The sequence below is a fragment of the Ruditapes philippinarum genome, unplaced genomic scaffold (assembly GCF_026571515.1).
Source record: "Ruditapes philippinarum isolate M1 unplaced genomic scaffold, ASM2657151v2 ctg44_1_1_1_1, whole genome shotgun sequence".
Taxonomy (NCBI): Eukaryota; Metazoa; Mollusca; class Bivalvia; order Venerida; family Veneridae; genus Ruditapes; species Ruditapes philippinarum.
This window is the reverse complement of record NW_026858399.1, coordinates 71,189-85,238: the sequence shown is the minus strand read 5'-3', so window position 1 is coordinate 85,238 and position 14,050 is coordinate 71,189. Positions and strand designations below refer to the sequence as shown.

At 34.9% G+C, this 14,050-nt stretch overlaps 1 protein-coding gene across 1 annotated transcript in view; it reads left to right on the top strand.

The window, feature by feature from the left end:
• Positions 1-14,050, top strand: part of LOC132753071 (uncharacterized) — a gene marked incomplete at its 3' end in the record, with an annotated part of 221,807 nt that overhangs the window by 138,687 nt on the left and 69,070 nt on the right. The window contains 1 exon segment of the mRNA XM_060743482.1: positions 12,294-12,560. Within this exon segment, the coding sequence (XP_060599465.1) occupies positions 12,294-12,560 (267 nt within the window).

The window sequence follows — 14,050 nt, the reverse complement described above, 5'->3', positions numbered from 1 at the left end:
TACAGAAGTCTTGAATAACGAGATAATATATAAGGAAATCAGTTCTGAGAAATGTATAAATAGATTAAAAACATAAAATCAAAACGACAGTTATATGTGAATTAATGGAAGAAGTATTGTACTGTAATAGATTCATGTCATAAAGTGTGTTTAAAATTATTTAAATGTTATCAAAAGTTTAATTGTTAATATATGAATTGAAGGTGTAATTTTAACAGTTACTGCAAAAACTGGGTATACAAAAATTATATTAAATGCCATCAAGACAAATTTATCTCAATGCTTAAGATTATCTGTATGAGGTTACATAAATTGCCTAACCGCCCTCAGTCAATGCTGCAACTGGAATCATCCATAAAAAGCACGAGGCATTTTTTTACGTCATATATTTCGTAAATTGTTGTTGACATAATAAAGTTTTTTTTTCGTCAGGAATCCTTTTCAAGAGTAATGAACAAAGTGATGTTGACAACTAAAATTGATGGGCCGTTCTTGAATTATGGATTTGGAACATACTGAATAATGATGTGTTTCATTTACATATTTCATTTGCTAACCCAGATAACTCCACTAATGGAACAATCTTTTAATAATGAGACGGATTAATAGTTTTAAAAAATCTGGATCATCATAAGTGTCATGTCATTCAGGAGTTTTGAAGAAAAGGATCTACGGAACTGGGTAGAAACTGGAAATGAAGGAATCTTCAGAATGCGAATTTGTCGTGACATTTTTAAAGATCTATTTCGAAATCCATTGGGATTCTATTCAGCTTAAAGTAAGTGCAATTTCTAGAAGTTGCTTGCTTTTCATTTTTTAAAGTTTTCCATCATGGATTGCAACTAAACTGTTACATCTTGTAGATCCAGCTTTGTAAAATGATTATGAACAACCCAGAGAACATCATGTACATTTTAGAAACTTGACACGTGCTTTCTCCCGTTCGTCTTCAAATGAAGAGTACTTTGGCAATGGGTACGGAAAATAAACAACAGAGACTTGCCGTAGAGAACTTTAACTTTGCTTTTACAAGAAAAGAAGACACTTCAGAGAAAAATTCTGAAAAATCTCTAGTGTGACTTTTTAGCTCACCTGTCACTAAGTGACATGGTGAGCTTTTGTGATCGCTTTTTGTCCGGCGTCCATCCGTAAACTTTTACTTTAAACGACATCTCCTCATAAACGGCTAAGCCAATTTCATCCAAACTTCATAGGAATGTTCCTTTGGTAGTCAACTTTAAAAATTGTTTAAAGAATTTAATTCCAAGCAGAACTCTGGTTGCCATGGCAACCAAAAGAAAAAACTTATATATCTTCTTTTAGAAAACCAAAAGAGCTAGAGCTTAAGTATTTGGCATGAAACATCATCTAGTCAGTGTCTACCAAGTTTGTTCAAATAAAAGCCCTGGGGTCAAAATTGCCATGCCCCGGGGGATCATTGATTTTCCTTATATGTATATAGTAAAAACTTAAAAAATCTTCTTTTAAAAAACCCAAAGAGCTAGAGTTTAGATATTAAGCATGAACTATCTTCTGCCAAGTTTGTTCAAATAAAAGCCCTGAGGACAAAATTGGCCCCGCCCAGAGAGGGGGGGGGGGTCATTGTTTTTCCCTATATGTGTAACTATAGTAAAAACTTAAAAAATCTTCTTACAGCTAGAGCTTAGATATTTATCATGAAACATCTTCAAATGGGTGTCTACCAAGTTTGTTCAAATGAAAGCCCCCTGGATTAAAATTGGCCCTGCCCCGGGGGCCTATATATAGGTGAGCAATTTCAGGGCCATCATGGCCCTCTTGTTTTAAGTTTACAAAAAAAATTATTTTTTATTCAACGTTGTTTTGTTAATTCATACCAGGCAAAAGTTTGTTTCCATTTTTAATGGGACAGACTATAGGAACTTCAAACCTGGTATGGGGATTGTTCATTACCAGAAATGACCCCTATTGTTTTTTGGGTCTTTAGGTCAAGTTTAATTTGCCCTTGAATGTCAAAATGGTTTCCAATTAATAATTCAACAACTCATGGGACTTTGACCTGCAAACTTTACAGGTGCATTGGTCATGGCCTGTAGATGACCCTTATTGATTTTGGGGTCAAAGGTCAAGGTAATATTGACCTTTTAGGTAAAAAACGTTTCTGATCAATAACTTGATAACCCAAGGACCCTGGACACTCAAACTGCATAGGTGCTTTGGTTTTGGCAAGTAGATGACTCCTATTGATTTTGGGGTCAAAGGTGAAGTTCACATTCACCATGCGGTTTTCGATCAATAACTTGACAACTCATGGGCTGTAATAATGGCCCTCAAACTTCTTAGGTGCATTAGTCTTGGCAAGTAGAAGAGCCCTATTGATTGTGGGGTCAAGAGGTCAAAGGTCACATTAACCTTGATGTCAAAACAGTTTCCTATCAATAACTCTACAACATTTTGACCCTTGACCTTCAAACTTCACAGATGCATTGCATTTGGTCAGAAAGTGACCTCAATGGATTTTTAGCTCACCTGAGCTTGCTCAGGGTGAGCTTTTAGGATCGATGAATGTCCGTCGTCCGTCGTCCGTCGTCCGTCGTCCGTCCGGCCGTCCACAATTGCTTGTGAACACTCTAGCGGTCGCATTTTTGCCTCAATCATCATCAAACTTGGTCAGGATGCTTATCTAGTTGAAAGCTCGGATGAGTTCGAACATGGGTCATCTCAGATGAAAAACTAGGTCACAAGAGCTAAAAATAGAAAAACCTTGTGAACACTCTAGAGGTCACATTTTTGACCCAATCTTCATCAAACTTGGTCAGGATGTTTGTCTAGGTGATAGCTCGGATGAGTTCGAACATGGGTCATCTCGGATGAAAAAGTAGGTCACAGGAGCTATAAATAGAAAAACCTTGTGAACACTCTAGTGGTCACATTTTTGAACCAATCATCATCAAACTTGGTCAGAATGCTTGTCTAGTCAATTGCTTGGATGAGTTCGAACATGGGTCATCTCTGATGAAAAACTAGGTCACAGGAGCTAAAAATAGAAAAACCTTGTGACCACTCTAGTGGTCACATTTTTGACCCAATCATCATCAAACTTTGTCAGGATGCTTGTTTAGATAATAGCTCGGATGAGTTCGAATATGGGTCATCTCAGATGAAAAACTAGGTCACCGGAGCTATAAATAGAAAAACCTTGTTAACACTCTAGCGGTCACATTTTTGCATCAATCATCATCAAACTTGGTCAGGATGCTTATCTAGTTGATAGCTTGGATGAGTTCGAACATGGGTCATCTCGGATGAAAAAGTAGGTCACCGGAGCTAAAAATAGAAAAACCTTGTTAACACTTTAGCGGTCACATTTTTGCATCAATCATCATCAAACTTGATCAAGATGCTTGTCTAGGTAATAACTCGGATGAGTTCGAACATGGGTCATCTCGGATGAAAAACTAGGTCACAGGAGCTAAAAATAGAAAAACCTTGTTAACACTCTAGTGGTCACAATTTTGACTCAATTGTCATCAAACTTGGTCAGGAAACTTGTCTAGGTCATTGCTGGGAATAAATCGAACATGGGACATCTCGGATGAAAAACTAGGTCACAGGAGCTAAAAATAGAAAATCTTGTTAACACTCTAGTGGCTACTGTTGTGAGCCAAATATTCTGTTAATTGGTCTGAAAGTTTGTTTTGATGATTTCTAAGTCAAGATCGAACATGGGTCATCTTGGATGAAAAACTAGGTCACACCGCCCAAATATGGAAAACCTTGTTAACATTCTAGTGGTCACATTTTCGACTCCATTATCATCAAACTTGGTCAGAATGCTTGTCTAGGTAATTGCTTGGATGAGTTCGAAATCGCATGTGAAACTAGGTCACCGGAGCTAAAAATAGAAAAATCTTGTTAACACTCTAGTTGCTACTGTTTTGATCCAAGTATCCTGGAAATTGGTCTGAAAGTTTGTTTTGATGATTTCTAGGTCAAGTTTGAATATGTGTCACCTGGGTAAAAAACTAGGTCGCACTGCTCAAATATGGATAATCCTTGTTAACACTGTAGTGGTCACATTTTTGACTCACCTGTCATGAGACTTGGTCAGAATGCTTGTCTAGGTAATTGTTTGGATGAGTTTGATAATTCAGGTGAGCGATCTAGGGCCATCATGGCCCTCTTGTTTGGTCAAGGGGTCGGAGGTCAAGATCACATTGACCTTTCAGGTAAAAAAGGTTTCTGATCAATATCTCAACAACGTTGATAGCCCCTATTGATTTTTTGGTCACTAGGTCAAAAGTCTGTCACATTAACCTGGCCACATAACTAATTGGCTGCCGATAGGAGGCATACATGGTTTACAAACATATCTTATAATTACTAAGATACCTTTTGAAAATTCTTGTTTCAAAATGAATTTATACTCATTATGAACTTTTCATGCAAAGAAACTTTATTTCCATTCTTAATTTGAACCAGGTTTCCAATTTTTAAAATCATGATTATTTGATTAGGAAAATTGCAGGTCCTGAGTTGGGCAGAGGTCAAACAATATGTTTATACTTGATTTTGGGTCATTAAGTCAAATGTTAAGGTCACAGGGGCCTTAAATGTCAGAATATTTTTTGCTCATTATCTTTAAAACTATATATTGCAAAGTCTTCATATTTCACATGCTGATTGGTGATTACTAGTAGATGACCCCTTTTGATTATGGGGTCATAGGTCAAGGTCACATGGGGCTTCAAATGTCAGAATAGTTTCAGCTCATTATCTTTTAAAGAATTTATCGCAAAGTCTTCATATTTTACATACTAATAAGTCATAGCTAGTAGATGACCCCTATTGATTTTTGGGATTACTAAGTCAAAGGTCAAGGTCACAGGGGCCTTATGTGTCAGAATGGTTTCTGCTTATTATCTTCAAAACTATTTATCACAAAGTTATATTTCAAATAGTGATTGTTCATAACTATTAGATGACCCCTATTGATTTTCGAGTCACTAGGTCAGAGGTCAAGGTCACAGAAACCTTAAATGTCAGAATGTTTTTTGCTCATCTGAACTATTTTATCACAAAGTCTTCATATTCCACATACTGATTGGTCATAACACATGTATTGATTTTTGGCTCACTAGGTCAAAGGTCAATGTCACAGGGGCCTTAAATGTCAGAATGGTATTTGCTCCTTATCTTAAAAATTATTTAACACAAAGTCTTCATATTTCACGTAGATGACACGTATTGATTTTCGGGTCACTAGGTCAAAGGTCAGGATCACAGGGGCCTTAAATGTCAGATTGGTTTCCTCCCATTTATAATGCTGAAAACTATTTATCACTAAGTCTTTATATTTCATAAATTGATTGGTTGTAACTAGTAGATGGCCCCAGTTGATTTTTGGGCAGGTTGCAGAGGTGCAAACAAGGGTTATATTATGGTGAATGTCGGGCGGTGGGTGGGTGGCAAGCAGGCGGTGAAAATATTTTTGTAACAGTTTTCTCAGCAACTACTTATCACAACCTCTTGATACTTGGTATACAGCATTACCACATAGTCCCATAATGTGGGATTCGATTTCAGGTCTGTCACTTCCTGTTTTCCAACTTAGTTAAATTTTCTTTATTAATGGTCAATGGTAGGAAATTTTCATAACAGTTTTCTTAGAAACTACCTATCACAGCTTCTTGATATTTGGTATACAGCATTAACATGTGGTCCCATACCATGGGATTCGATTTCAGGTCTGTCGCTCATCCACTTTCTGTTTGCTGACTTAGTTAAATTTTCAACATTAATGTTCAATGGAAGGAAATTTTCCTAACAGTTTTCTCAGCAACTACTTATCACAGCCTCTTGATATTTGGTATACAGTGCAATGTTAAAAAACTGGTACTCAGTACTTAATGATTTTTGAGTTATTGCCCTTTGTTTATTTTCTTACTTTATTTTTGGTCGGGCCATTTCTCCTAAACTATAAAAGATTTTGACTTGAAACTTCATAGGAAAAAAAAATTAAAAATGGTTTGTGTTAACATTGAATAGTTTTAAGGGCTGTGAACTTAGAATAAAAAAAAGTTTGTGCAAACAAATTTGAAACTTAATATTATAACATCTGTGACGACACATTTCTAGTTTGAGTTATTGCCCTTTGTTAATTTTTCATATTTCGTTCTTGTCCAGGCCATTTCTCCTAAACTAAAGATATGGACATGAGACTTCAAAGGATGATACATCTCATTGAGAAAAATTGTAGTGCACAAAAACCGGCACTCTGTACTTCATGATTTTAGAGTTATTGCCGTTTGTTGATTATAATACTTTATTTTTTCCCCAGCCATTTCACCCAAACTATAACTTCTATGGACTTGAAACTTCATAGGATGATAGATCTTATTGAGAAGAAGAGCAGTAGACAAGAACCGGTACTCTGTACTCATGATTTTATAGTTATTGGCCTTTGTTATTATTATACTTTATATTTGTCCGGGCACAGTAAAAGCTATTTAAGCTATATCAATCCTGATGTAACATTGTTACAATCAGTTGAAATGCCACTAAATTTCAAGGAACATTTACATTATAAGAGTGGTGTTTATAAATAATCTATATTTAAGAAGAATATGCCTAAGTGACAGCTATACTGTTCACAAGGCGACACATCCGACTTACGGAGTCTAGTTGATTCTTTAGGTCAAAGGTCAAGGTCACAGGGAACTTAAATGTCGGAATGGTTTCCACTCATTTTCTTTAAAACTACTTGTTATCAAGTCTTTGTGTTTAACTTTATGATTGATCATTACTAGTAGATAACCCCTATTGATTTTGAGGCCACTAATTCAAAGGTCATGGTCACAATAACCTTGAATGTTAAAATGGTGTCCGCTTATTCTTGTGACACCAATTAGTTACAAAATCTTTACATTTTACATATTGATTGGTTATAAATAAAAACTTCCATGTACCCATTTATGGCAGGTTTCTATTAAATAATATTACCAATGGTATGAGTCAAGGGCTTGAATGGGGGGCATATGTGTCTGACATTTCTTGTTGAATTTTGATAACACTCTCTTAAGTTTGTCTTTTATTATGGAAAGGGTTCATACTTGGACAAAATAAGTGTGACCAGATAGACCTTTTAAAAATATAAAAATGGAAAACATATTTTTTCTTTAATTTTCTTTTTAAGATTTGTTTAAACCGTTGATTTGTTTGCCTTAAGAAAAAGTAAAAATGTTGACGGTGGCTCCTTTTATGAAATGATATGAGGTCATGACCTCTAGCAAGAGATATGTTAGCTTTGCAGGGGTATTTATGATATAATTTGAATATTATGATTCACACCATGTATATAATTATCATTTTAAATTGTAAATGTTTTTTAGCTCACCTGACCACGAAGTGGTCAAGGTGAGGTATAGTGATGGGGCTATGTCTGTCGCCGCATTGTGCGTTGTCGTGCGTCGTTCGTCTTCAACAGTTGGGTTGTTAACACTCTAGCAGTCACAGTTTTTATTGGATCATCATCAAACTTTTTCAGAATGTTTGTCTCAATGAAATACAGGTCAAGTTTGACGATGGGTCATCTCTGGTCAAAAATTAGGTCACAGGAGCTAAAAATAAAAAAGCTTGTTAACACTATAGTGGCTACAGTTTTGATCCAAATTTCCTGGAAATTGGTCAGGAAGGTTGCTTTGATAATTTCTAGGTCAAGTTTTAATATGAAACATTTTCGGTCAAAAACTAGGTCACAGGAGCTAAAAATAGAAAAAGCTTGTTAACACTCAAGTGGCTACAGTTTTGATCCAAATTTCCTGGAAATCTGTAAGGAAGGTTGTTTTGATAATCTCTAGGTCAAGTTCTAATATGGGTCATCTCCAGCCAAAAACTAGGTCACAGGAGCTAAAAATAGAAAAATCTTGTTAGCAGTTTTGATCCAAATATCATGGAAATTTGTCAGGAAGGTTGTTTGGATGATTTCTAAGTCACAGGGGCTTAGAAAAATCTTGTTAACACTTTAGTGGCTGCAGTTTTGAGCCAAGTGTCCTGGACATTGGTCAGAAGGTTGTTATTTATGATTTCTAGGTCAGGTTTACATATGGGTCATTTTCAGTCAAAAAACTACCTCACAGGAGCTAAAAATAGAAAAGTCTTGTTAACACTCTAGTGGCTGCAGTTTTGATCCAAATATATGGAAATTCGCCAGGAAGGTTGTTTTGATGATTTCTAGGTCAAGTTCGAATATGGGTCATCTCCGGTCAAAAACTAGGTCACAGGAGCTAAAAATAGAAAAATCTTGTTAACACTCTAGTGGCTGCAGTTTTGATCCAAATATCCTGGAAATTGGTCATGCAGGTTGTTTTGATGATTTCTAGGTCATGTTTTAATATGGGTCATCATCGGTTAAAAGCAAGGTCACAGGAGCTAAAAATAGAAAAATCTTTTTCACACTAGTGGCTGCACTGTTTTGATCCAAACATTTTGGAAATTTGTCAGGAAGGTTGTTTTGATGATTTCTAGGTCAAGTTCAAGTATGGGTCGTCTTTAGTCAAAAACTAGGTTGCAGGGGCTATAAATGGAAAAACCTTGTTAACACACTAGAGGTCACATTTTTATGCTCCCCGAAAAATTTCGGGGGGAGCATATAGTCGGCGCCTTGTCCGTCTGTCTGTCTGTCCGTCCGTTTTCTTGTCCGGAGCATAACTTGAAAACCCTTGGAGATAATTTGTTTAAACTTCATACAGTGGTAGAGGGCATTGAGGGGGAGTGCAGTGTCAAAAAACCATAACTCTATTTTGCCCGGTTTTTGAATTATCTCCCCTTATAGAAAAATCTTGTCCGGGGCATAACTCTAAAACTATAAGAGATATCAACATGAAACTTTGTAGGTGAATATATCTCAATAGGTAGATGTGCAGTGCATAAGACCAATAACTCTTTTTGTCCTAATTTTGGAGTTATTGCCCTTTGTTAATTTCAACACTTTGAACATTGTCCGGAACATAACTCTAAAACTATAAGAAATATCAAGATGAAACATTGTAGGTAGATAGATCTCATTGAGTAGAAGTGCAGTGCAAAAGAACCATAACTCTGTTAAGCCTCATTTTTGAATTATCTCCCCTTATAGAAAAATCTTGTCCGGGGCATAACTCTAAAACTATAAGAGATATCAACATGAAACTTTGTAGGTGAATAGATCTCAATGGGTAGATGTGCAGTGCATAAGAACAATAACTCTTTTTGTCCTAATTTTGGAGTTATTGCCCTTTGTTAATTTTAACACTGAACTTTGTCCGGAACATAACTCTAAAATTATATGAGATATCAAGATGAAACATTGTAGGTAGATAGATCTCATTGAGTAGAAGTGCAGTGCAAAAAAACCATAACTCTGTTAAGCGTCATTTTTGAATTATCTCCCCTTTTAGAAAAATCTTGTACTGGACATAGCTGTAAAACTATAAGAGATATCAACATGAAACTTTGTAGGTAGATGTATCTCAATGGGTAGATGTACAGTGCACGAGAATCATAACTCTGCCTTGCCTTATTCTGGAGTTATTGCCATTTGTTTATTTTTACTTTTTGAATTTGTCCAGAACATAACTCGGAAACCATAAGAGATATCAACAAGAAACTTTGTAAGTTTATAGATAACAGTGATTAGAAGTGCAGTGGAAAGAACAGTAACTCTGCCTTTCCTAATTTTGGAATTATTGCACTTTGAACTTTTTCCAGGGACATAACTCTGAAACTACAAGAGGTGTACTTTCCTGTGTCCAAAACCTATTCGGGGAGCATCACCCGGCTCAAACCGGGCTCTTGTTTACTTAATTGTCATCAAACTTTGTCATGATGCTTGTCTAAGACATTGCTGGGTTGTTGTGGTTGATGGGTCAGGGGAGCAATCTAGGGCCATCTTGGCACTTTTGTTTCATGTTTTCAGGAATTGTTAATGATTATTGAAAAGAAACTGTAACTGTATTTCAAAGTTTAATACCGAAGGTAACACATTAAGACATATACAGAAGTTGTCTGGGACATAACTTGGAAACCATAAGAGATATCAACAAGAAACTTTGTAGGTTGATAGATCGCATTGAGCAGAATTGCAGTGCATAGAACAGTTACGTTGCCTTGCCTAATTTTGGAATTATTGCACTTTGAACTTTTTCCAGGGACATAACTCTGAAACTACAAGAGGTGTACTTTCCTGTGTCCAAAACCTATTCGGGGAGCATTCTGGCTCAAACCGGGCTCTTGTTTATTTTTATTGATGAATTTATATTACTTTTTAAACAAAGTATCTTCACCTCCTTTATTATATGTTTTGCATTTCATATTACAAATGTATGAATATTTTAACTTTCAAGAGACAAAAAATACAATATCTTTAAGTTCATATGCGTAATCATATATTTATTTTGTCAGACAGTAAGAAATTAAAAAAAGAAAAAAAAGAATTAAAACTTGAAAAAATAAACAGTTTCCAACAGGTTTCGAACCCGCTCAGCTAAATTCACTTTCATAAGCAGTCTTACTTACTGTGCTATACAGTCAAACGAAAATAACATCTCATAAAATATAGTTTGTATAACTTTCAATGTAATTATTTGGTTAATCACTTGCAGTTACCTCTGTTTACCTGAGTTAATCTTTTAATGGACTGTACTGGTATTTTTAAAACTGACGAAAGTTCTGTTTATCATGCTCGGACTATAATCCTTTGATTGGTATATCTATGTGCCCCTTCTAACAAACAATTTTCACCAATAATTTTGATCAATTAAAAGATTAATTATTTACCCCCTGGGGCTTCCTGAGTGAAGGTGTCATACACTGTAATTAACAACTGACAAGTATAAATTTAATCCATCTGCAGGCAGTTTATTAGTGGTCAAACACCATGAAAATTACTGCTAAATATGAGGTTATGATATCTAATGACATGGCTAATTGTGGTAACTTAACATAGCTTTATTCTAGTCTGTGACTGATTGAATTTACGATGCCTAAATACTTAAAAAAGATAGAAAACTGTTAATAATTATTGACATTTTGTCGTTTGTTTATGGTGTCATTAAATTTGCAAGTTGTTAATACCTGTAATATAGGTTGTATGCCAGGTGTACGGACATAATCCCCTTCGGACAAAATCCCCTTCATGTATTTTTGTATATCCGGACATAATCCCCTTCATGGGTGGACATAATCCCCTTCATGTGTGAAATTTTGAAGTGGACAAAATCCCCTTCATAAAATTGCTACCTAGGACAAAATCCCCCTCAGAGGAATTTTCGGTTTATAAAGTGGGTATGAGAGCGACATACTGCATTATGCTGTGTAGTAAATATCTTAATGTATAAATAAGTAGAAAATATTTCAGCAGAAAAGCACATTCAATTAGCAACATTTAAATCACATTAAAATTGCTTTGTTAAAGCATTCATAACAATCAATCGAGTAGTGCAGTGATCTTGGTTTGATTTAATTATCACTCTTTCATCAATAGAAATTGTAACAATGGATAGTATATATCAATTAGAATTATCAACTTAAACAATCAATGAAACAATTATTGGCTAATAAAAATGTTTTTCATACTAATCAGTTTAAAATAATTAAAGAAATTGCCAAATCAAATATGTGTTATGCAGTTGATAATTTACCATAATATTAATGAAAACTTCTAAACTAAATAAAGGTTAACTATTGATGCATAATTATAAATAAAAAAAACAAAAGTTCATTATTTATCAATTTTTAGGGAGTATAATAATACATTATTCATCAATTTTTATGGAGCATAATAATACATTAGAAACCTATGAAAAAAGGTGATTTTGTCCGGGTAGTGAAGGGGATTTTGTCCAGCCTTGCAAAAATTTGAAGGGGATTATGTCCACCCTTGAAGGGGATTTTGTCCGAAGGGGATTATATCTGACATTCTTTTCGCCACTATGTAAATTTTAAAAAAATAAGTTTGCTGATCAATGCCATGCCCCACCTCCAAATGAAAAGTGTCCTGGAAATGAGTCTAAAAATTATGGCATGTATGCCCTGGGGTCAAAATTGGCCCCGCCCCGGGGGTTATTGATTGATTTTCAGTCACTATGTCATAAAGTAAAAAATTAAAAATCTTCTTGTCTGAAGGTACTTATCTGATAATAACAATTAGATAGGTCAGTGATCTATGCATAATTGTATAGAAACAAAAAATTGTGTTCTTACATTACTATTTAGTGTTTTATTAATGCGATGGCATAGCATTTTTCACAAATGCAATCTTGTTTGTGTACAAAAAGGTTTGGAGCAGTCTTTGACGAGTGAGATAATTCAAACAGATGTGTATAGTCTAGTAGCATCCCCCTCAACTACAGATGCACAATTGTCAATCCAGCTCCCTGCATCTCCAGAAGTTGTTCAGATTGTTAGTTCTACAGATTCATTATCAAGGTCTAAATTAGGCAGTAGAAGTGAAGGTACAGAAAGAAAGAGACTTCTCCACATGTATTCTTATGATGTAGTTGATGCTTCAAGTTCATCAAAGGAAGATAACTCAGAAATGTATGGTAGGGTAGTTTTTTAGAAACAGTTATAAGAAAATTTTAGATCAGGAATTTTCATATAGGCAATACTAGAACAGTCCAATAGAATATCTTTTAAACAAAATCTATCCAAAACCCTTAACTCTGAGGTCGGTTTTTACTGAATGATGGCTCTTTGTGAACTCACTAAAGGTATTCACTTTAATCTTAATGCATGTTTTCTTTTACCATAAATAGAGACCATTACTCTGACATAGATTTTGACTCATCACAAGCCCTCTGTAAGCTCGGAAAATTCTTGACTGAGGACCTTAACAAATAAGGCCTAAACAATAAAAAATGGTTCTTACATAGATCAGCTGGAGGCACATAAAACTGAAATATAAGCAAATGATGATTAAGAAATATACTCAGAAATAAATTGAAAATCATACTTTGTGCTTTTCTTAGCCTCATTTGAGTTAACAGCATTGTAATGCTTTTCAATTTTGGGTCATTTTCCACAATTAGAATGATTATTCTGTGAAAGTTTGCATATAGTAAATGAGCTAGACCTACATCTAATCAGGTACGTATATTAACGGTATCCGCAACTCTATACAGTAAATCAATAACGGTAAATTATGCTGTCATGGCAGATAATCCATCCAGACTGCCGATCGTTATTGATTTTTATCGACGATTACATATCATTAAGCGGTGTGATATTTGACCTTGGTTATTTAAATTTCTGTCAACATGTTATTTTCTGTTCAATTTTTTAAAAGTAACATATTCTAGAAAGCTGAAAGATAGAATTTTTCAAATATATATTTTATAACTCAGTGCGTTTAGTATGAAGAAAATTACGACAAGTTAAACACAGAGTTTTGTTTTTTTGTCTCCCGATTATGTCAAAACTTCAGTAAAAATAATGATGCCCTCTTCGAACAAATATAAGATTTTTTCGTTATTTATGGTCCGAATTTAGCAAAATACCTATCAAAAGAAAGCTGAGAATTTGATCTTTTTAACCGTGTAATTATCATTTACAAAGCTAAATTATTTCCGGAATTGTAACGAGTAAAAAACGCAACTTTTACTACCAGCCAAATCGCGACTGCTCACGAAAGAAATTTTATATACATATAGTAACAAGTTATTATTGTTTTGTCATTTTTTTGCCGAAATTTGTGAAAAATTATTTATAAAAAGCTTATAAACTGTAGTTTAAAATTTTTTATTTTTCAATTTCTATTGCGTATCTTAAATAATTATATGCGGATAAGATATCGTGAAGAATCACATGGCCAAAATCATCTTGCATATTTCGAACGCAAATATATTTAACTTATTAAGCCCTTTATATTTTTATGCTCCCCGAAAAAATTTCGGGGGAGCATATAGTCGCCGCCTTGTCCGTCCGTCCGTCCGGCCGTCCGTCCGTCTTTCCGTCCGTCCGTCCGTCCGTCCGTCCGTCCGTCCCCTTTTCTTGTCCGGGACATAACTTTGAAACAACAAGAGGTATCAACATG